Source organism: Diabrotica undecimpunctata, chromosome 8 (genome assembly GCF_040954645.1).
Source record: "Diabrotica undecimpunctata isolate CICGRU chromosome 8, icDiaUnde3, whole genome shotgun sequence".
Taxonomy (NCBI): Eukaryota; Metazoa; Arthropoda; class Insecta; order Coleoptera; family Chrysomelidae; genus Diabrotica; species Diabrotica undecimpunctata.
Genome location: NC_092810.1, coordinates 26,305,799 through 26,321,002, shown reverse-complemented (window position 1 = coordinate 26,321,002; position 15,204 = coordinate 26,305,799). Strand labels below are relative to the sequence as shown.

Below are 15,204 nucleotides of genomic sequence, written 5' to 3'. Positions count from 1 at the left end.
AAGATACATACCGCCGGGGATATGTAACCCAGTCAAGGTGTTAAAATTCATTTGTTGCAATGTAAATCCCTATAAATCTACGTTGACCACATGGGTGAAAAATAAACAAAGTTGTCAGATTTTGAGCTTTACTGTTCACAAATATTTGCCCAGTCGTGTTTCAATATCAAAAATAATAATGTAAAAGCTGTCAAATGTAATTGTTCATCAAAATTACCCAAAAGATTTTATAAATTAAGATTTTGTATTCAGAAATAACAGATTTAAAAAATAATACGCCAATCAGAACAATATATAATTAATAAATCTATTGCTGTTAAAATTTAATCTACATTTAATCGAGAAAGGAAAATTGAAAAGCTAAAGCCAATACGAGAACATACCAAAATTGTTCTAAACCATGTCGCAGACGGTACAATATGAGTAGCATACACAAATTTATAGTCTGTTCTACGTTATTCATTCAGTATGGGTTAAATGAAAAGATAGTCGCTTACTATTACTCATTATCCACAAGGAAATTGAATTTCCTGTAAGTGCCCCTTCATATCAGTTGGCCCAACGTTAGATTGATAAGAAAATTAAATTTTATTATTATTAAATTATATTTTTTTTTTAATTTCCTAATTATAGAAAATATTTTATAACGTAATGAAAACTATTGATTAAACAGAATAATAATAAATTAAAAAAACGCAAAACACCACTATCTCCAACACACACTTCAAATCTGGACTCATCACTCCATTGTATTGAATCCCATTGCGACAAAGTCCAATCTTTATGCTCTTTTTACCATCTCAGTCCATTTTTCTTTTGTTGTAATGTTAAAAGTGGCTTTTCCTTAGCCTAAAATAAAATGAAATTTATGAAAAACAATTCGTACTAATTTTTTCAACTATAAAACTTACTTTGTAGGTACTTAATCCTAATTTGTGGGTCTCTCGGTGACATGTTGATCTAAAAACGTGTCTTCCAATAACGTCACTCCATAAAACGCTTAACTCCATATAATTTGTTCGTCGATTTTTTACTGTAATGCGTCTTAATGCCCTTCGATCTGCTTCGGTTATTTTACTTTTTGTACATTTCTAGGTTTTGTGACGAACGAACCTGTAGTTTTGTATCTTTTGACTATATTTCTTACACTATCTAATTGCAACACAGTCGCGATTTCTGAATTGGATTTTCCACAATTAAAAAATCTAATAATCGATAACTTTACCTCGACCCATTGTACAATCCACAAACGGCAAAAGCTTTACAATACTACAAAATACATTTGACATCAACTGACAATATTATTGTTTTGATGTCATTTTTCCATAGCTACCTCTGGATTTAACGTAATTATGAAAAAATCAACATAAACTCCATTCGCTTAGCTCGGGCATATTTTGACAGATTCATTGTCGGAAACCTACAACACAACAATTCCTACTTCTCAGTATTCATAGCTCAAGTATCCTACTATTGCAGACTTCTTTCTTAAAAAAAAAGAAGAATTATTCTAAATAGTGGAAGTGTATATTAAACCTATAAAATTTTGGGTAGTATATATTTAAAAAATATATTTTAGTTGTTATAATTTAACATAACTATTTATTATATGGTGCAGATAAATAAATATTGATTGTCGGTAATTCGCAAAGTTCTATTTTATTTACTATTTAGTTTGTTTACTATTAATATTGGCTATGAGTACGTGTACTTGATTGTATAGTAATTTCCAGCCACTTTTAGTCTGTCAAAAAGTAACTAACTTCGCAAAAAAATAATTACTAAATTCACTAGACAGTTGGGACTGGGAATAGCGAACCGAGTTTAGTTGACATAAGTGAAGGCATAACCAGAGTTTAGTGAAATTTTTTATTGTTAAAAATAAATAAGAAACCATAAGGGTAATGTTTTTAATAAATATTAATAAAAATGCCATATTAATTAATATGGGAATTTTCGGGCTACATCACAGAACGTTTTTGGACTAACAAGTCCATCATCAGTGCTGTTAGCAGGTATACATGAGTGAAGCTACTAAATATGTGGGTAAAAACCCTTTAAATTATGTTAAATTTGGTATTTATTACATCGGTGCCGATAAATTTATATTAAATTTTTAAACAGATTTACTTCATGGCAAGGCTTTACACTTGGGGTTGCTGGACCGGTATGGACCCTACGTAGCAACAACCAGAGTTGTAAACAACAACCAGTGAATTAAAAAAAAAATAAAAAAAGTTTTTATTAAACTTGAAGAATATTATAAAGATTTTATACACTTTTTACAAAAACTACCCGATTTTGATAATGCTGTCACTTACCAGAAATATAGTTGTTCTCTTTTTAAAAAAATAATTTTTCACCTATATCTTTTTTTAGGACACCAACAGCCAGACCCTCTCCCAGTCCTCCGACATGCCTTCAACAACAGAAGAAGACACATCTCAGCCTGTAATTCCCGAAGAGGAAGAACATCTAGAGGAAGATTTGGTAAAATCTGTAGCAGACGCGGAAACTCAAGCCGTAAATAAAGAAAACGGACAAAACGGCAGGGCAACACAAGAAAACGGCGAACAAGAGGAGTACAGCACTCCGAGCACCCCCGTGGACGAGCCCATTTTGGAAAAACAACCCTTGACAGATGGTGCCATATTAAAGGAGGTGACGGTCACGGGAGGCGAGTGATAACATGTTGAACATTGTTATAGGAATTTTTTGGTGATTTTTAAAAAGATGAATGCGGGTTCTATGTGTCTGTGAAGAAAAATGTATATTTACAAATATGGAATTTAGTAAAATTGAGTCAGAATTTTTCACAGCTTAACACACAATTTATAAAATTTTAAGTATATACATAATGTATGATTAAGTATGTTTTTCTTATTCAATAGTTCTTTCCGCTTATAGCCACAGTTGCAGCATAATTAACCTTTTAACGTTGTAGTGGTTTTATAGCGTGTAACAGTCGGTCTTCCATAGGGATCCACGATCTTTTTTGTCAAAATCTACCTATTATTTGATACTTAAATTTTTACTTTACTGTTATATACTGATCTGTGACAGAATGTGGGTTGTCTCAAATGTTGGTAATCTTTTGAATACAATCACTTTTATTATCCAAATAGTTGTTTCATCCTAATGTACCTAACTATCTGTTAAAAACATTTAAAAGGTGAGAAACGTGATGGAAAAAGCTTTATCGTTAAACGTCAATTGATGAAGTTGTAGTCAGTTGTGACTACGACATATTTTTCTTTGTGTCAACCGGCGAAAACGATCGGAAGGTCGGTATTCATTCAGTGATGTATGTGCGAAGTGCTGTTACTGATAGGTTTTGGTTAATGTTGCTTATTATTCACGGAGACTTCATTAAATTACCGTTTATTATATACACAGAGAAACACTAGTGCGTTGCTCGTTGTAGTGACTACAGATATTGGCTACTAATCCAATCTTATATAGCTAGTATTTAAAGAGGGGCTGATCAACCTGTGATACTGCTTATTGTAAATTGTAGACACTGTTTGGAAGTCTGAGGATTAGGCACTTCCAGAGTCCCACACTTTCTCTCCTTTAGTTTTTGGTGCTTTTTCTGGTACTTTATGAACGAGATAAATTCATAGTTTGATGAAGAAATATGATAAAATCAGATAGAGAAGGAGAAATACAAGAAGATAGCTGGATTTGTAGCACATGTGTCTTTTACGACTGGTCGACTGGTATACTAAATAATCAAATGCGTTGACACGTGGCGCCTAATAGAAATATATTAGGTACACACAACTTCCATCTGTCAAAGTGACATAAAGTTGTAAATTAATGGTATTATTTCTAAAAGAATATTTGACTAATTCTAAAAATAAAAATTTGAACCACATGATAGTGGGATGAATAATAAGATGCTAGGCACATTTCTACCTACACAATCCCTTCCTGATTTTTCTATATCTTTTTTATGTAAATATTAGTCCACTTTTCACTGAAATAATTTTGTGTCGAGTAGCTAAGGAAATTTAGGAAAAAATACTGATTCATAGTTTAAATATCTATCAAATTTTATGCTATCCACTTTTGAAAATATGCCTTCTTTTAACTTATCCAATTATCTACTAAGTGCAGTTATTAGCCACTTTACATTGAAGTAATTTAGCTGAATATTATTGAATTGTCATTCAGTCCTGAGCTGAGTTTAAATATTAAGTCTCTAGCTAATCGGGATGTTAACATTTTCCTGTTAAATTGGATCTCATTTGTCCATTTCTTGGATTGGCCTAAAAGTGGTAGAAATAGAGATCAATGGAACTGTATTTATAGTTTTGTACACGATACCGCAATTATTAGAAAATGCAAGGGGAAAATGAAAAGTTCTCAGTCTGAAAGTGTAAAAATTCATTTATTTTAATATAGTTTTTAGTTCAACCCAGGATGTAAACGTTTTCTTTGATAACACGATTATGTATTAGATGTGAAACCTGTTCAAATACAAATTGCTTACTATTTAACAAAAGATTAAAGTTAGAAAGCGTAAATACCAAATTTTTGTATACTGTGTGCCATATCCTGTCATCTGAGCCTTTTACAGAGTTATTTTAATCCTCGATAATCTACTATCATATTGCGTATCGCCTCGATATTTTCTTCATTATTTTCTTTTTGACTCTCATTCGCAACAGTCATTTTCAATTCAAATACGACGACACTTTTGTCAATTCTTTACTGTTGATAACGAAGATGTAGACATCTTAACTTCCATATACTTTGTATGAATATCTGTTGAAGATATATCATCTAAAACGGACAATTTTTATTATAATTAAACAACTTTTTTATTCATTATCTACATAAAACAAATTAACATTCAAATGTTTAACATATCAAAGCCGTGGCAATTTTCTTCATAGCAGCACCATCTATGACCTAGATCGATAACTTTTCGTCTTCCATTCGTAACATGTTTTCAAAATTTAATTTTATATATTAAGTTACAAAAAATACTCTTTTTCCATTAAACACACTAGTACTTGAGAATGACATAGTAGAATTGTATTAATCGAGAGAAATTTTGTTACGAGATACTAAAATAATTGGCATTTACGAGGGGAAAATGAAAAGATCTCAGCTCGGAAGTCAGATAAATTAGCTTATTTCAATTTAGTCACTTTTAGTTCAATATGTTATGTCAACTATGTTCCTTAATCTGATTATGCCCCAGATTCTGGGCTTGTTAAGCCACAAATTACTTACGATCTAAAAATAGATGAAAGAGAGTGAGATAACTGAATTTTTGTGTACAGTTTGCCATAACCAATCATCTGACACTTTTTAGCAGACTTATTGGATCTTTCCTTTTTTAATCCTCGATAATGTAGGATCATATTATGTATCGCATCGATATTTTCTTCATTAATTTCTCTTTTTGACTCTTATCCGCAACAGCATCTTTAATCTTCAATCAATATACGACGAAACGTTTGTGCATGTTTTACTGTTGATAACAAAGATGTAGACTCCTTAACACTTTCATTAACTTTGTATGACTATCTGCTGAAGGTATACTATCTAAAATGAGGAATTTAATTATAATCAAACAACTTTTTTATTCATTGTGTACATAAAACAAAATAACTTTCAAATGTTAAAATTTTCCTAATAGCTGCGCCATATATGACCTAGATCGATAACTTTTCGTCTTCCCTTCGTAACATTTTTTCAAAATTTCATTTTATATAAGTTACAAAAAAGATACTCCTGTTCCATTGAACACATTGCTATTTGAGAATGTCGCAGTAGGATTGTATTAAATGGGAGAAATTTTGTTACGAGATACTGAAATAATTGACGAGGGGAACTTAAAAAGTTCTCAGGTCGTAAGTCAGATAAAGAAATTTATTTTAATTTATTCATTTTCAGTTCAATATATTAAGTAAAATATGTTCCTTAATATCATGATTATGCCCCAGATGTGTATTCTGAGCTTGTTAAGCCACAAATTACTTTCAATTTAAAAATAGATAAAAGATAGAGCTTTTTTAATCCTAAATAATCTAGGACCATATTGTCGCAACGTTGTTTTCTTCAAGAATTGTTATTTTAGTCGTTGTTTCCATGGCTCATCGTCAATGAGTATATAACGACACTTATACTCTGTGAACCATTGTTTTAGTATTGATAACGAAGATGTAGACACTTTTATACTTTCATAAATTTTGTATGAATATCTATTGTAGGTATACTACCAAAAACTAAGAATTTCTTTACATTTACCAATATATTTTTATTAGTTTCCTACACAAAACTAATTAACATATAAATATATAACATACCAAAGTGTTGATTTTGTTGGTAACATTTGTGGACACATCGGAAACTTTTTAACTTCCCCTCGTAGCTTTTAAAATTGTGTACCATTAGAAGAATTGTCTTGTTGAGAAGTTCCATGAAATACTGCAGTCATTGCCATTTACGAGGGAAATATGAAAAGTTCTCGAATCTGGTAGTGAAATCAATTAATTTATGTCAATATCAATGTACTGTGCAAAACATTTCCTTAATAACGGTGTTTTGTTCTAAAACTGCTATTTGGAACTTTTCAACCACAAATTACTTAGAATTTTAGATAAGTGAATATTAGAGAGTGATTATATTAATTTTTTTAAGTAAAATTTGCCATATCTGGTCATCTGAGACTTCTAGAGGATTATTGATACGTTGACCTATTTTATCATCGATAATCTAGGACCATATTGTGTATCGCTTCTTTTCTTTGCTGTTTTTGATATTTTCTGCTGATATTTTCTTCGGAAGTTTTTGCTTTTAGCCGCCGTACTTCCTGCGGATCATCTTCAGGCAATATATTATGGCATTTATACACTATTATCCTTTTTAAAAGTCTTTAACGAAATTTGGAGAGTCCTTTATATTTAAATTATATTTGTATGAATAATTGCTATATTTCCCATCTTAAACGAATAATTTTATGATATTTACTCCAATCTTTTTACTTAGACTTATATATAACACATTATTTGTCTAAACAAGTTCGTATTTATAACTGACTTATGCAAGGAATGTTTGTATCAAATATTTTATTTTATTTGTAGCAGCGCCATCTATAATCTATATCGATAACTTGACATCTTTCTCTCGTAATATTTTTTCAATAATTTCAATTTATATATTAGTGAGACACCAGTACACTTTTATTTAATTGAATCCATTACTATTTTTAAACAAATTTATCAGGAATTACCTAAAAATTCAAACATATAATGTTCATTTAAACCAGATGAAAGTGAAAAATCTTCTGACTCAGTTTTATCTTTACGATAAACATATTGGATTGTTTCTAATAATTTAGGAGTTATTTAATAAACGATTAGAATGGAAAAGAGGATTAAAAAGATAAATTGTGGTTAAATGACTATATCAGGGACGGAGAATTAGCAGATTCACATATTTTAACATTTTGAAAGTCAAGAAGATTTGACTATGACAATATTAATGATGAGTTTTATAATTTATCAATATTTTATGTATATATGACTCCAAACAAACGTTTTTAATGATGTTATTCTGTAATTATAGTGTTTCGTGGTCTGAAGTTAGGATCTTTATATTATTTTAGCATCGGACTTTTTTTGTAACTATTTTTAAAAAATTTTGATGCGCTGAGCCCAAAATTATCAACAGAAAACAAATATTTATACAGCACAGTACATACAGGGGCTGGTACCGCATACAATATAATCCACTGCTGTTAATATTGCATTTTAATATTCAAGGCAAACGTGGTGGGGGTAGAAGAAGGATCTCGTGACTTAATAATCTGCACCAGATTATTATTCTAGGCAGCAATAAAACTTAAAAAAAAAACACACTTGCAAGAAAGCCTTATCAAATTTTATCCCTAGTTAAGCATAAAAAAGTATTCCATTCTTGGAAACCATTGAGGTAGTTGAGAAAATTTAAGATTAATATAATATTATATTATATTATATTTAATATAATATAATATAATATACCCAGAATCACTACAGAAATAATAAAAAATATAAAATTTTAAATAATAAAGTACCTAACTTGTCGAAAAATTGTTTTGTTGCAATTTTGGAATATGGCCCTGAGTATGTAATAAAAAATCAACAATTTGGAAACAATGTTTCTAACTTTGTCTTATCAGGTTTTGCTTGTCGAAGGTTGAGTAGTAGATATTATGTTGTCACAATGTTTGTTGTAAACCCTATCCTTGTTCCAATGGACGCATACTTTCAACAAATTCGTCAGCGTTAGATTGAATTCTATTGTGGTATTGAATTCTATATAAAATCCATGCAGAGTATGAAGCAGACAAAAGGTGAACAAAAATTTGCCACTACCATTTATGCAGTTTTGGTTTATAGTTAGCGATATTTCTATCCATTAAATCAGTACCTCCCATATGAGTATTATACTGCTGAATTGCGTAGGGAACGTCTACCATTATATATTTTTTTTCTGCTGCAGAATAACGACGTACGGATTTTGAACGTCATAACAATTTGAAGCCTCGTGAACGATGGCATTATCCTTCTACTGGATAATTATTATATCTTCATCAGAACTTGTATATGAACCAACGGATCCTCCAACTGATTTTTTCATTGCGTTTTTATTCAACGCACATTTTCCAATTCTATTATGTCTAATGGTGACCGTGCAACCATATCTAAATTCACTCATGGCCTTTATCAGTGGAAGTCCAGTGAAAAAGTTGTCAATAAAAAAGTAAAATTTTTGATCTGCAAAATTATGATTCTTCCTCTCGGCAAAAGTTGTAACTATAGATCCCCTTGAATACGCTGTTTACAGCTATGGTGGCTGTAGTACAGTACCATGGATTGATCAACAGATACTGATATGGTTTCACCAACCGGCACATTTTTTATAAATGAATTGTGTAAATAATATTATGTTGTCACATATATTGCTTGGCGATTGCTTCGTTTCTGAGATCCAAACTCCAGTACATATCTTTTCTGGGTCTTTAAGAATAACCAGAAATCAGTAGGATTGCAAAGAATACTTTGAGTTCTTCAATCGTAACCTCAAATGATGTATTTGCATTTTTGTGTCGGGCATACTTTATAGTCTCATCTTTTATGTATTCAAAGAAATTCTCACACCAAAAAAGTGTAAAGAAATTGATGGCACTTTCACAGTGAATGTTATTTCTATTTGAAAGTGAGATATTTTCTTGATGTGTATCTTGGGACAAGTCACCTATTTTCCAGTCGTTTTGTCTCTTTGATTTATTCGCTCTTTTATTAGATTGAGTCACATTTATTAGAAGTTCATCATCGCTCGTCGAGAACATATCTTCAGGTTCTTGTGTCACACATTGTGAAATAAGAGTTGGCTCACTGGGGCGTTCAGTATCTTTGATGAAAACTGATCAGAAAAATCATTGAAATTCACATCATCCGATGATACAGAATCTCCATCAGAATCTTCCGCCGGAGGATAAATGTCTATGTCTGCAAAATCAAACTGCTTCTCATTTAGATCATCGATTAGATGTTCAGATTATATTGTTCAGAGTATCAGCTGAACAACTCGTTTTCTTTCCACAAAATGTTTTCACATCCATAGTTCCAAACTAAAAAAAAACTCAATTAGCAACATATACAGCCAAGTTCCATTTTTGGAACATACAAAAAGAAGAGGTTACTCGGTATATTCAATTTAATGTTAAGCATTTAAACGATACAGATATATTTTATAGGCGAATAATATTACTTAAACTTACCTCGATCGCAATATTTCACAACAGAAGATAGCTATAATCAAGCTAGAAGTTCTACAACTGCACCTTCCTTGAAATTTTGATATGAATCACACAATAAAAGCCACTTATACGAAACCAGTGGGTAAATTTTGTATGCACATGTTGTTTTGACACTACCGACACAAAAATAGTTTATCAGATTTAAGACCAAAAGTGACATCTTGTAACCAGTAGCGAAACTAACAATTGTTCCAGATTTGGAACATGGCAGCGATTGGGTTAATTTCGTCTAATAATAGTTGAAATATAATGTTATTTTTGGGCATCGACGTACTTAAAATATTTAAAATTAGGTGTTTTTAATGCCCGAATTGTTGTTTGTTTTTATCGGGTATGTGTTTTATTGCGTGTTTTTTCTTTGGTTGAAAAACTATATTATATCATTTAGTTTTTACAGTATTTTTCCCCATACTTATCTTTGGTAAATTATCTGGCATCATTTAGTTCTGTACATCATAGTTTAAGGTAATTTTTAAAGTTAGAAATGTTTTTTTACTAGCGATTGCTATTAAGGTTAAGGCATTCTAAAATATTTCAATTATTGGGATTTTGGAACTTGCAATAATTAATTTTCTCCTTTTTAACGATTTCACCTATAAAATAATAATATACTCATACGCAATCTGAATAACTTGCTCGCTTACTTGTTACCTTGTGTTTTTCGATTATCTAGATAACCGTTTACTACCAAAATTGGAGAATATAGCCAAATTAATCCACTAATTGAATACTTTCACTTGACACTTTTATCCTTGAGCGACTTTTATGTATATTTTACTGTAAGTACAAGTATGCTATATGAAGAAAACTGTAAGGGTTGATATACTTTTATTACGTATTTTATAAATTACAGTTATTAAAAAACCGACGATACAAAATAGCGACCGACTTGGTCTGGTCAGCGGTCTGGTGTTGAGAGCGAAGTGAAGTTCTGGCTTCTACTTTAACGGGTAAAACTATAAAGCGCTCTAGTCAGTGGCGCGTATGTTTGAATATGAGATAAAAACTGAATATATTATTACTATAACGAACAAGTTTAAAATAAATATAGATGCGAAACGGAACAGTATAGTATAATTTTTGGTAGACATTTTTAATTGTTATTTTATGATAATGCACGCTTGGACGCTGGGCAACATAAGAAAATAACAGTGATATCAGGCGTTTCTTAATTTAGAAGCTTATATCCCTGCGTAGTAAGTTCTTCATTTTGAGTAATTATTGTCGGAACTGTACCACGTTTGCCGGATTTTGTTACAGTTCATTCATAATACATATTTCCAACCGTACAAAATTGCACGTGAAAGCCAAACAGGGTCGTACTGAGGTGTATCAAATAATTAAGATGGATCTAAAAATGTAAGCTCCTCTTGAAGTTTAACTGTGAGTAAAATTTAATGTTGCATTGAAGAAAAATATGCTTAAATAAAATATTCATTAACAAATTATTTTGAATAAAGTAGTGTTATGTTTTTATTAATTCTATCGTCGAGGGTAGACATCTCAGAAGTGACTTTAGAGATGTTAGCAGAAACTTTACTTTCCAAAGAAGAAATCTCGTTAGAAACTTTGTTTTCTAACGAAGCGATGCCGCTGGAAACTTTCGAAATATCGCCAGAAACTTTGTTCTCCAATGATGCGATGTCACCAGAAACTTTGGCCACATCAGAAGAAACTTTCGAAATATCGTCAGAAACTTTGTTCTCCAATTCCGAAATTGACGAGATGACAGCATCATGTTTATCTTCAAATATATACGTTTCTGGATTAAACCCATCTTCCTCCAAAGCGTTCTTTAGTCGTTGGACTAACTCAGCCTTTTTTCCGGTAGAAACTAATTCTCTGTCCTCGAGATGTCTTCTTAAATTCGTCACTGTGAGCTCATAAATCGTCGTCATTTTCACAATTTAAAAATATTCACTTCTGACACCACTTTTAAGTCTTTATTAGTTCTAATTTATTGTTCTTATTTTAATTTACTAAAACACGATAATTTATATCAATTTATTAAACCGCTGTACAACAATTTATTTGACTAATAATTACATAATTTATCTATACGAACGTGACATTTTAAACGCGAGCGCGAGCTTCTTTTTTGACTGCCCTCCTCCCAGCAAAATTCCTCTTTAAATATAAAACTCCGTTAGTTTCGGAATCCCTAGAGCAGACATGAGTTGACTCGAACTTTGGGGAAGACCGGTTGTTGGCAGTGTTGACAAGAATAACGGGAACTCAGGCTGGTTTTTTCGCAGAAGGGACTAGAGGTTTCTATTGGCCGGTAAACAAGTCTCGCCGAAATGACTAGAACAGAAAAGATATAGTCATAATATATTTACAGTTTTATAGGCCATGATATTTATTATCGTAACAGTAGCATCACTATTAAGTTTTTTAAAAGATAAAAAGATACTATTTAAATTATTAAGCAACTGAGGGGATACATGTGCTGCTTTCTTCGTCTGGATTTATTATTATTTGTTCGATAGGGTCTCTATTATGTTGTCCAACTTCCACATTCTGGACTCGACTTTTTGTTCAACGTGTTGCACAAACGTATGCCATGTAATAATATTATTTATTGCATGCAGATGAGTTCAATCGGATTGAGCTCACAATGGTTTGGAAGCACCCCTAGAAATATTTTGTTTTGGCATTTTGTCATCTCGTCAATAATGTATTTGTTATATTATCCTTTATGTTGCTTAACGATAGCTAAAAATTGCACTTTTAACATGAGTCCTCAAAACCTATATTTTTTTATTTCAGCCACGCCTTTCTAGAAGCGCTAGTTGCAATTTTTTCAATTTTTATGGAATGATAAGGCGCGTTGTCCAATGCGTCGGTGGAGTAAACGGGGCAGTAGATTTGTGAACCAGTTTTCAAAAGATTTCGCGTCTATCTCTTTATGGTAGGCAACAGTTTCTTTGATTCGAACACTCACATCGCTTCTGGAACAAACCCATCTTCACTGCCAATGTGACAAATTATTAGTATCTTTTCTTTTTCTGAAAGTTTGGTTATTTTAAAATTTACATGAAGTGTGAATGAATTTACGCTTGTTTATAAGATGTTACCGAATTGTCGACCCATACTTTGGATTTGGTGTGACCAGCGTTTAGCCAAGTCTCGTTGTAATACATTTTGCGTTTTTCATTTCTGTAGGACTTTACAAGACAATTTCATCCCTGTCCATTAAAATGCTATTTCGCTGACGAAGTTGAAACTTCGTCAATACTTTATCAATAATTCAATATTTTAAAAAACGTAGTTCTTTTGAAACCCGTATTTCCATGTTCTTGAACCACATTGCGTGCACTACGGCTACATATGCCTACTCTAATAGAAATCGTACTTCTCAACTTTGTAGGGTTCTCCTGCATTTCCGTTTTAAATACATTTATGATCATTTCCTTCGTTTTAACGTTAAAATGTCCCTTTACTGGTCTTTTTTTAGACCTGGACTGGGGATTACATCAATTTTAAGGAGTTCGTCTGCTGTATCAGTGTCCAACATTTAATTAAGAGAAGGTCAAAATAGCCTAGAGGAAAATAATATGTATTATAATAAAACCAACGTTATCGAAAGTATTGGTAAAGTTATGACACTGCATTCTGTATACTTTTTCGAGTCCAGAAAAGAAAATAAAACTTTTCGAATCATCGAAAACATATAAAAACAAATAAATGAATGAAAATGAATAAATACTTTGTTTTTGGATACTAAAAGTTTACTACACACTATAAACCTTTAAACCTTATAGAAAATAACACGACCAGTAAATAACTTGACATATTTTGTGTTTTGAAACTATAGTAATTGTTAACTTATAAACTAACACGCTACAATGTGAATATAATCAGACTGAACAGTTTGGACCTGTAAAATGACAATCATTCTCGCTCATTGCGATAAATCATATTTAATAGTCTCTTGAGAAGGCGAATATCATCAGAACACGTGCGTGACAGGCCTCGATAATTTGTTTATGTTGGAATTATGCAATATGAATAGAGTTTAGAGCATTATATTTGTCACATAGGTATGTTTACTTAGATAGTCACATAGGTATGTTTTATCTACTATAAATATATAGTTATTTGTAAATTTGAATCTTTTTATAGTCCGACTTTTTATTCGAAAACTTTTTTACTTCGTTGTCGATCTTCATGTTGGGTAAATACAGACGATATTTTATGTACATTTTTTTATTCTTGTGTTTCTTATAATATATAATCTGGTTTATTTCGTTTTCATGATTTTTTTCTGTTTATATGCAAAGCTTTGTCTCCTGTGTATGCGTACAAAATAGTTCAGAGAGTTTTAATTAGTCTGATATTTTTGAACTTTTTGGTAACGGGTAACACGGTCAGTACTGAGTCTCTTTCGCCTATTAATTCCTTCCCTTTTATCCAAGAAGTCGACTCGTTAGTTCAGCTGGTTTGCTATTGTTACTTCTTGGTGAGGAGTATAGTCACTTCTGGTTGAAATTTGCAAATGAATCAAATTAGCCAATGGTGAGTTACGGTGAAAGCTTGGATTATCATCGTTCACTCATTAATATCTAGCGTAAAGCGGAAGAGTGTATTATCCAATGGTACAATGGTTTTATACAGACTGAATGGGAATGTTTTCGCTGGGAATTGAGAACCTTTGAAGTCGTAATCAAATATTTCTTGTATTTTGTTGTAAATTTTGTTTTCTGAATAGTTTGAATACTATTTTGTATGATTTCTTATACTCTTTTTAACCTAACCTAACTTTTTATTATATATGTTAATAATAATTAACAAAAAATACTCTTTTTGGAAACAATAAGAAACGATATTAATGAAAAAGCGTGGATAACAATTCATTGTTTACGCTGCTAGTTCTCCGTCTCGTCGCGGTTGAGAATTGTCCGATTCTAATATTATAACAGTTTATTATTTATGTATTTGTAAAAAGCAGTAGTTTTAATATTAATAATTATGTTGTAGATACGAAACAAAAAAAGTAAGCTGCCTTATTTAGGATGCTGAAAAATAGAAAATGAAGTGCTAATAATATTTTCCGCAATTATGTATTCTCAATAAAAAGTTATTTATATTTTGTAGTTTTTGTTACCACTCAACAGACATCCTTCTCCTTTATCTTGTTCCTGGTGCAGGTGAGACGCTAGATCTTAGTCCTGTCTAATATTTCTGTTCTAATATTTGAGAGTTCATAAAGCTTCCTTGATGACAACAGCCAGATTTTCTTAATGATTTTTCTAGTTCAATATTAATTTTTACTGGACAGTAAGGCTAGCCCTCCAATTCCTTTTTAGTCGCGGCGACAAAAAAATTCCCTCCTGCGATTTATAAATCGCTGAATTACATCAGTTTTCCAATGGATAATG

At 31.4% G+C, this 15,204-nt stretch overlaps 1 protein-coding gene across 1 annotated transcript in view; it reads left to right on the top strand.

Moving 5' to 3' along the window:
- Positions 1–14,912, top strand: part of SNF4Agamma (SNF4/AMP-activated protein kinase gamma subunit) — a 319,651-nt gene extending 304,739 nt beyond the window's left edge. Inside the window, 2 exon segments of the mRNA XM_072539907.1 lie at positions 2,380–2,677; positions 14,804–14,912. Coding sequence (XP_072396008.1) covers positions 2,380–2,677; positions 14,804–14,823 — 318 coding nt within the window. The 3' untranslated portion in view covers positions 14,824–14,912.
- The last annotated feature ends 292 nt before the right edge of the window (positions 14,913–15,204 follow it).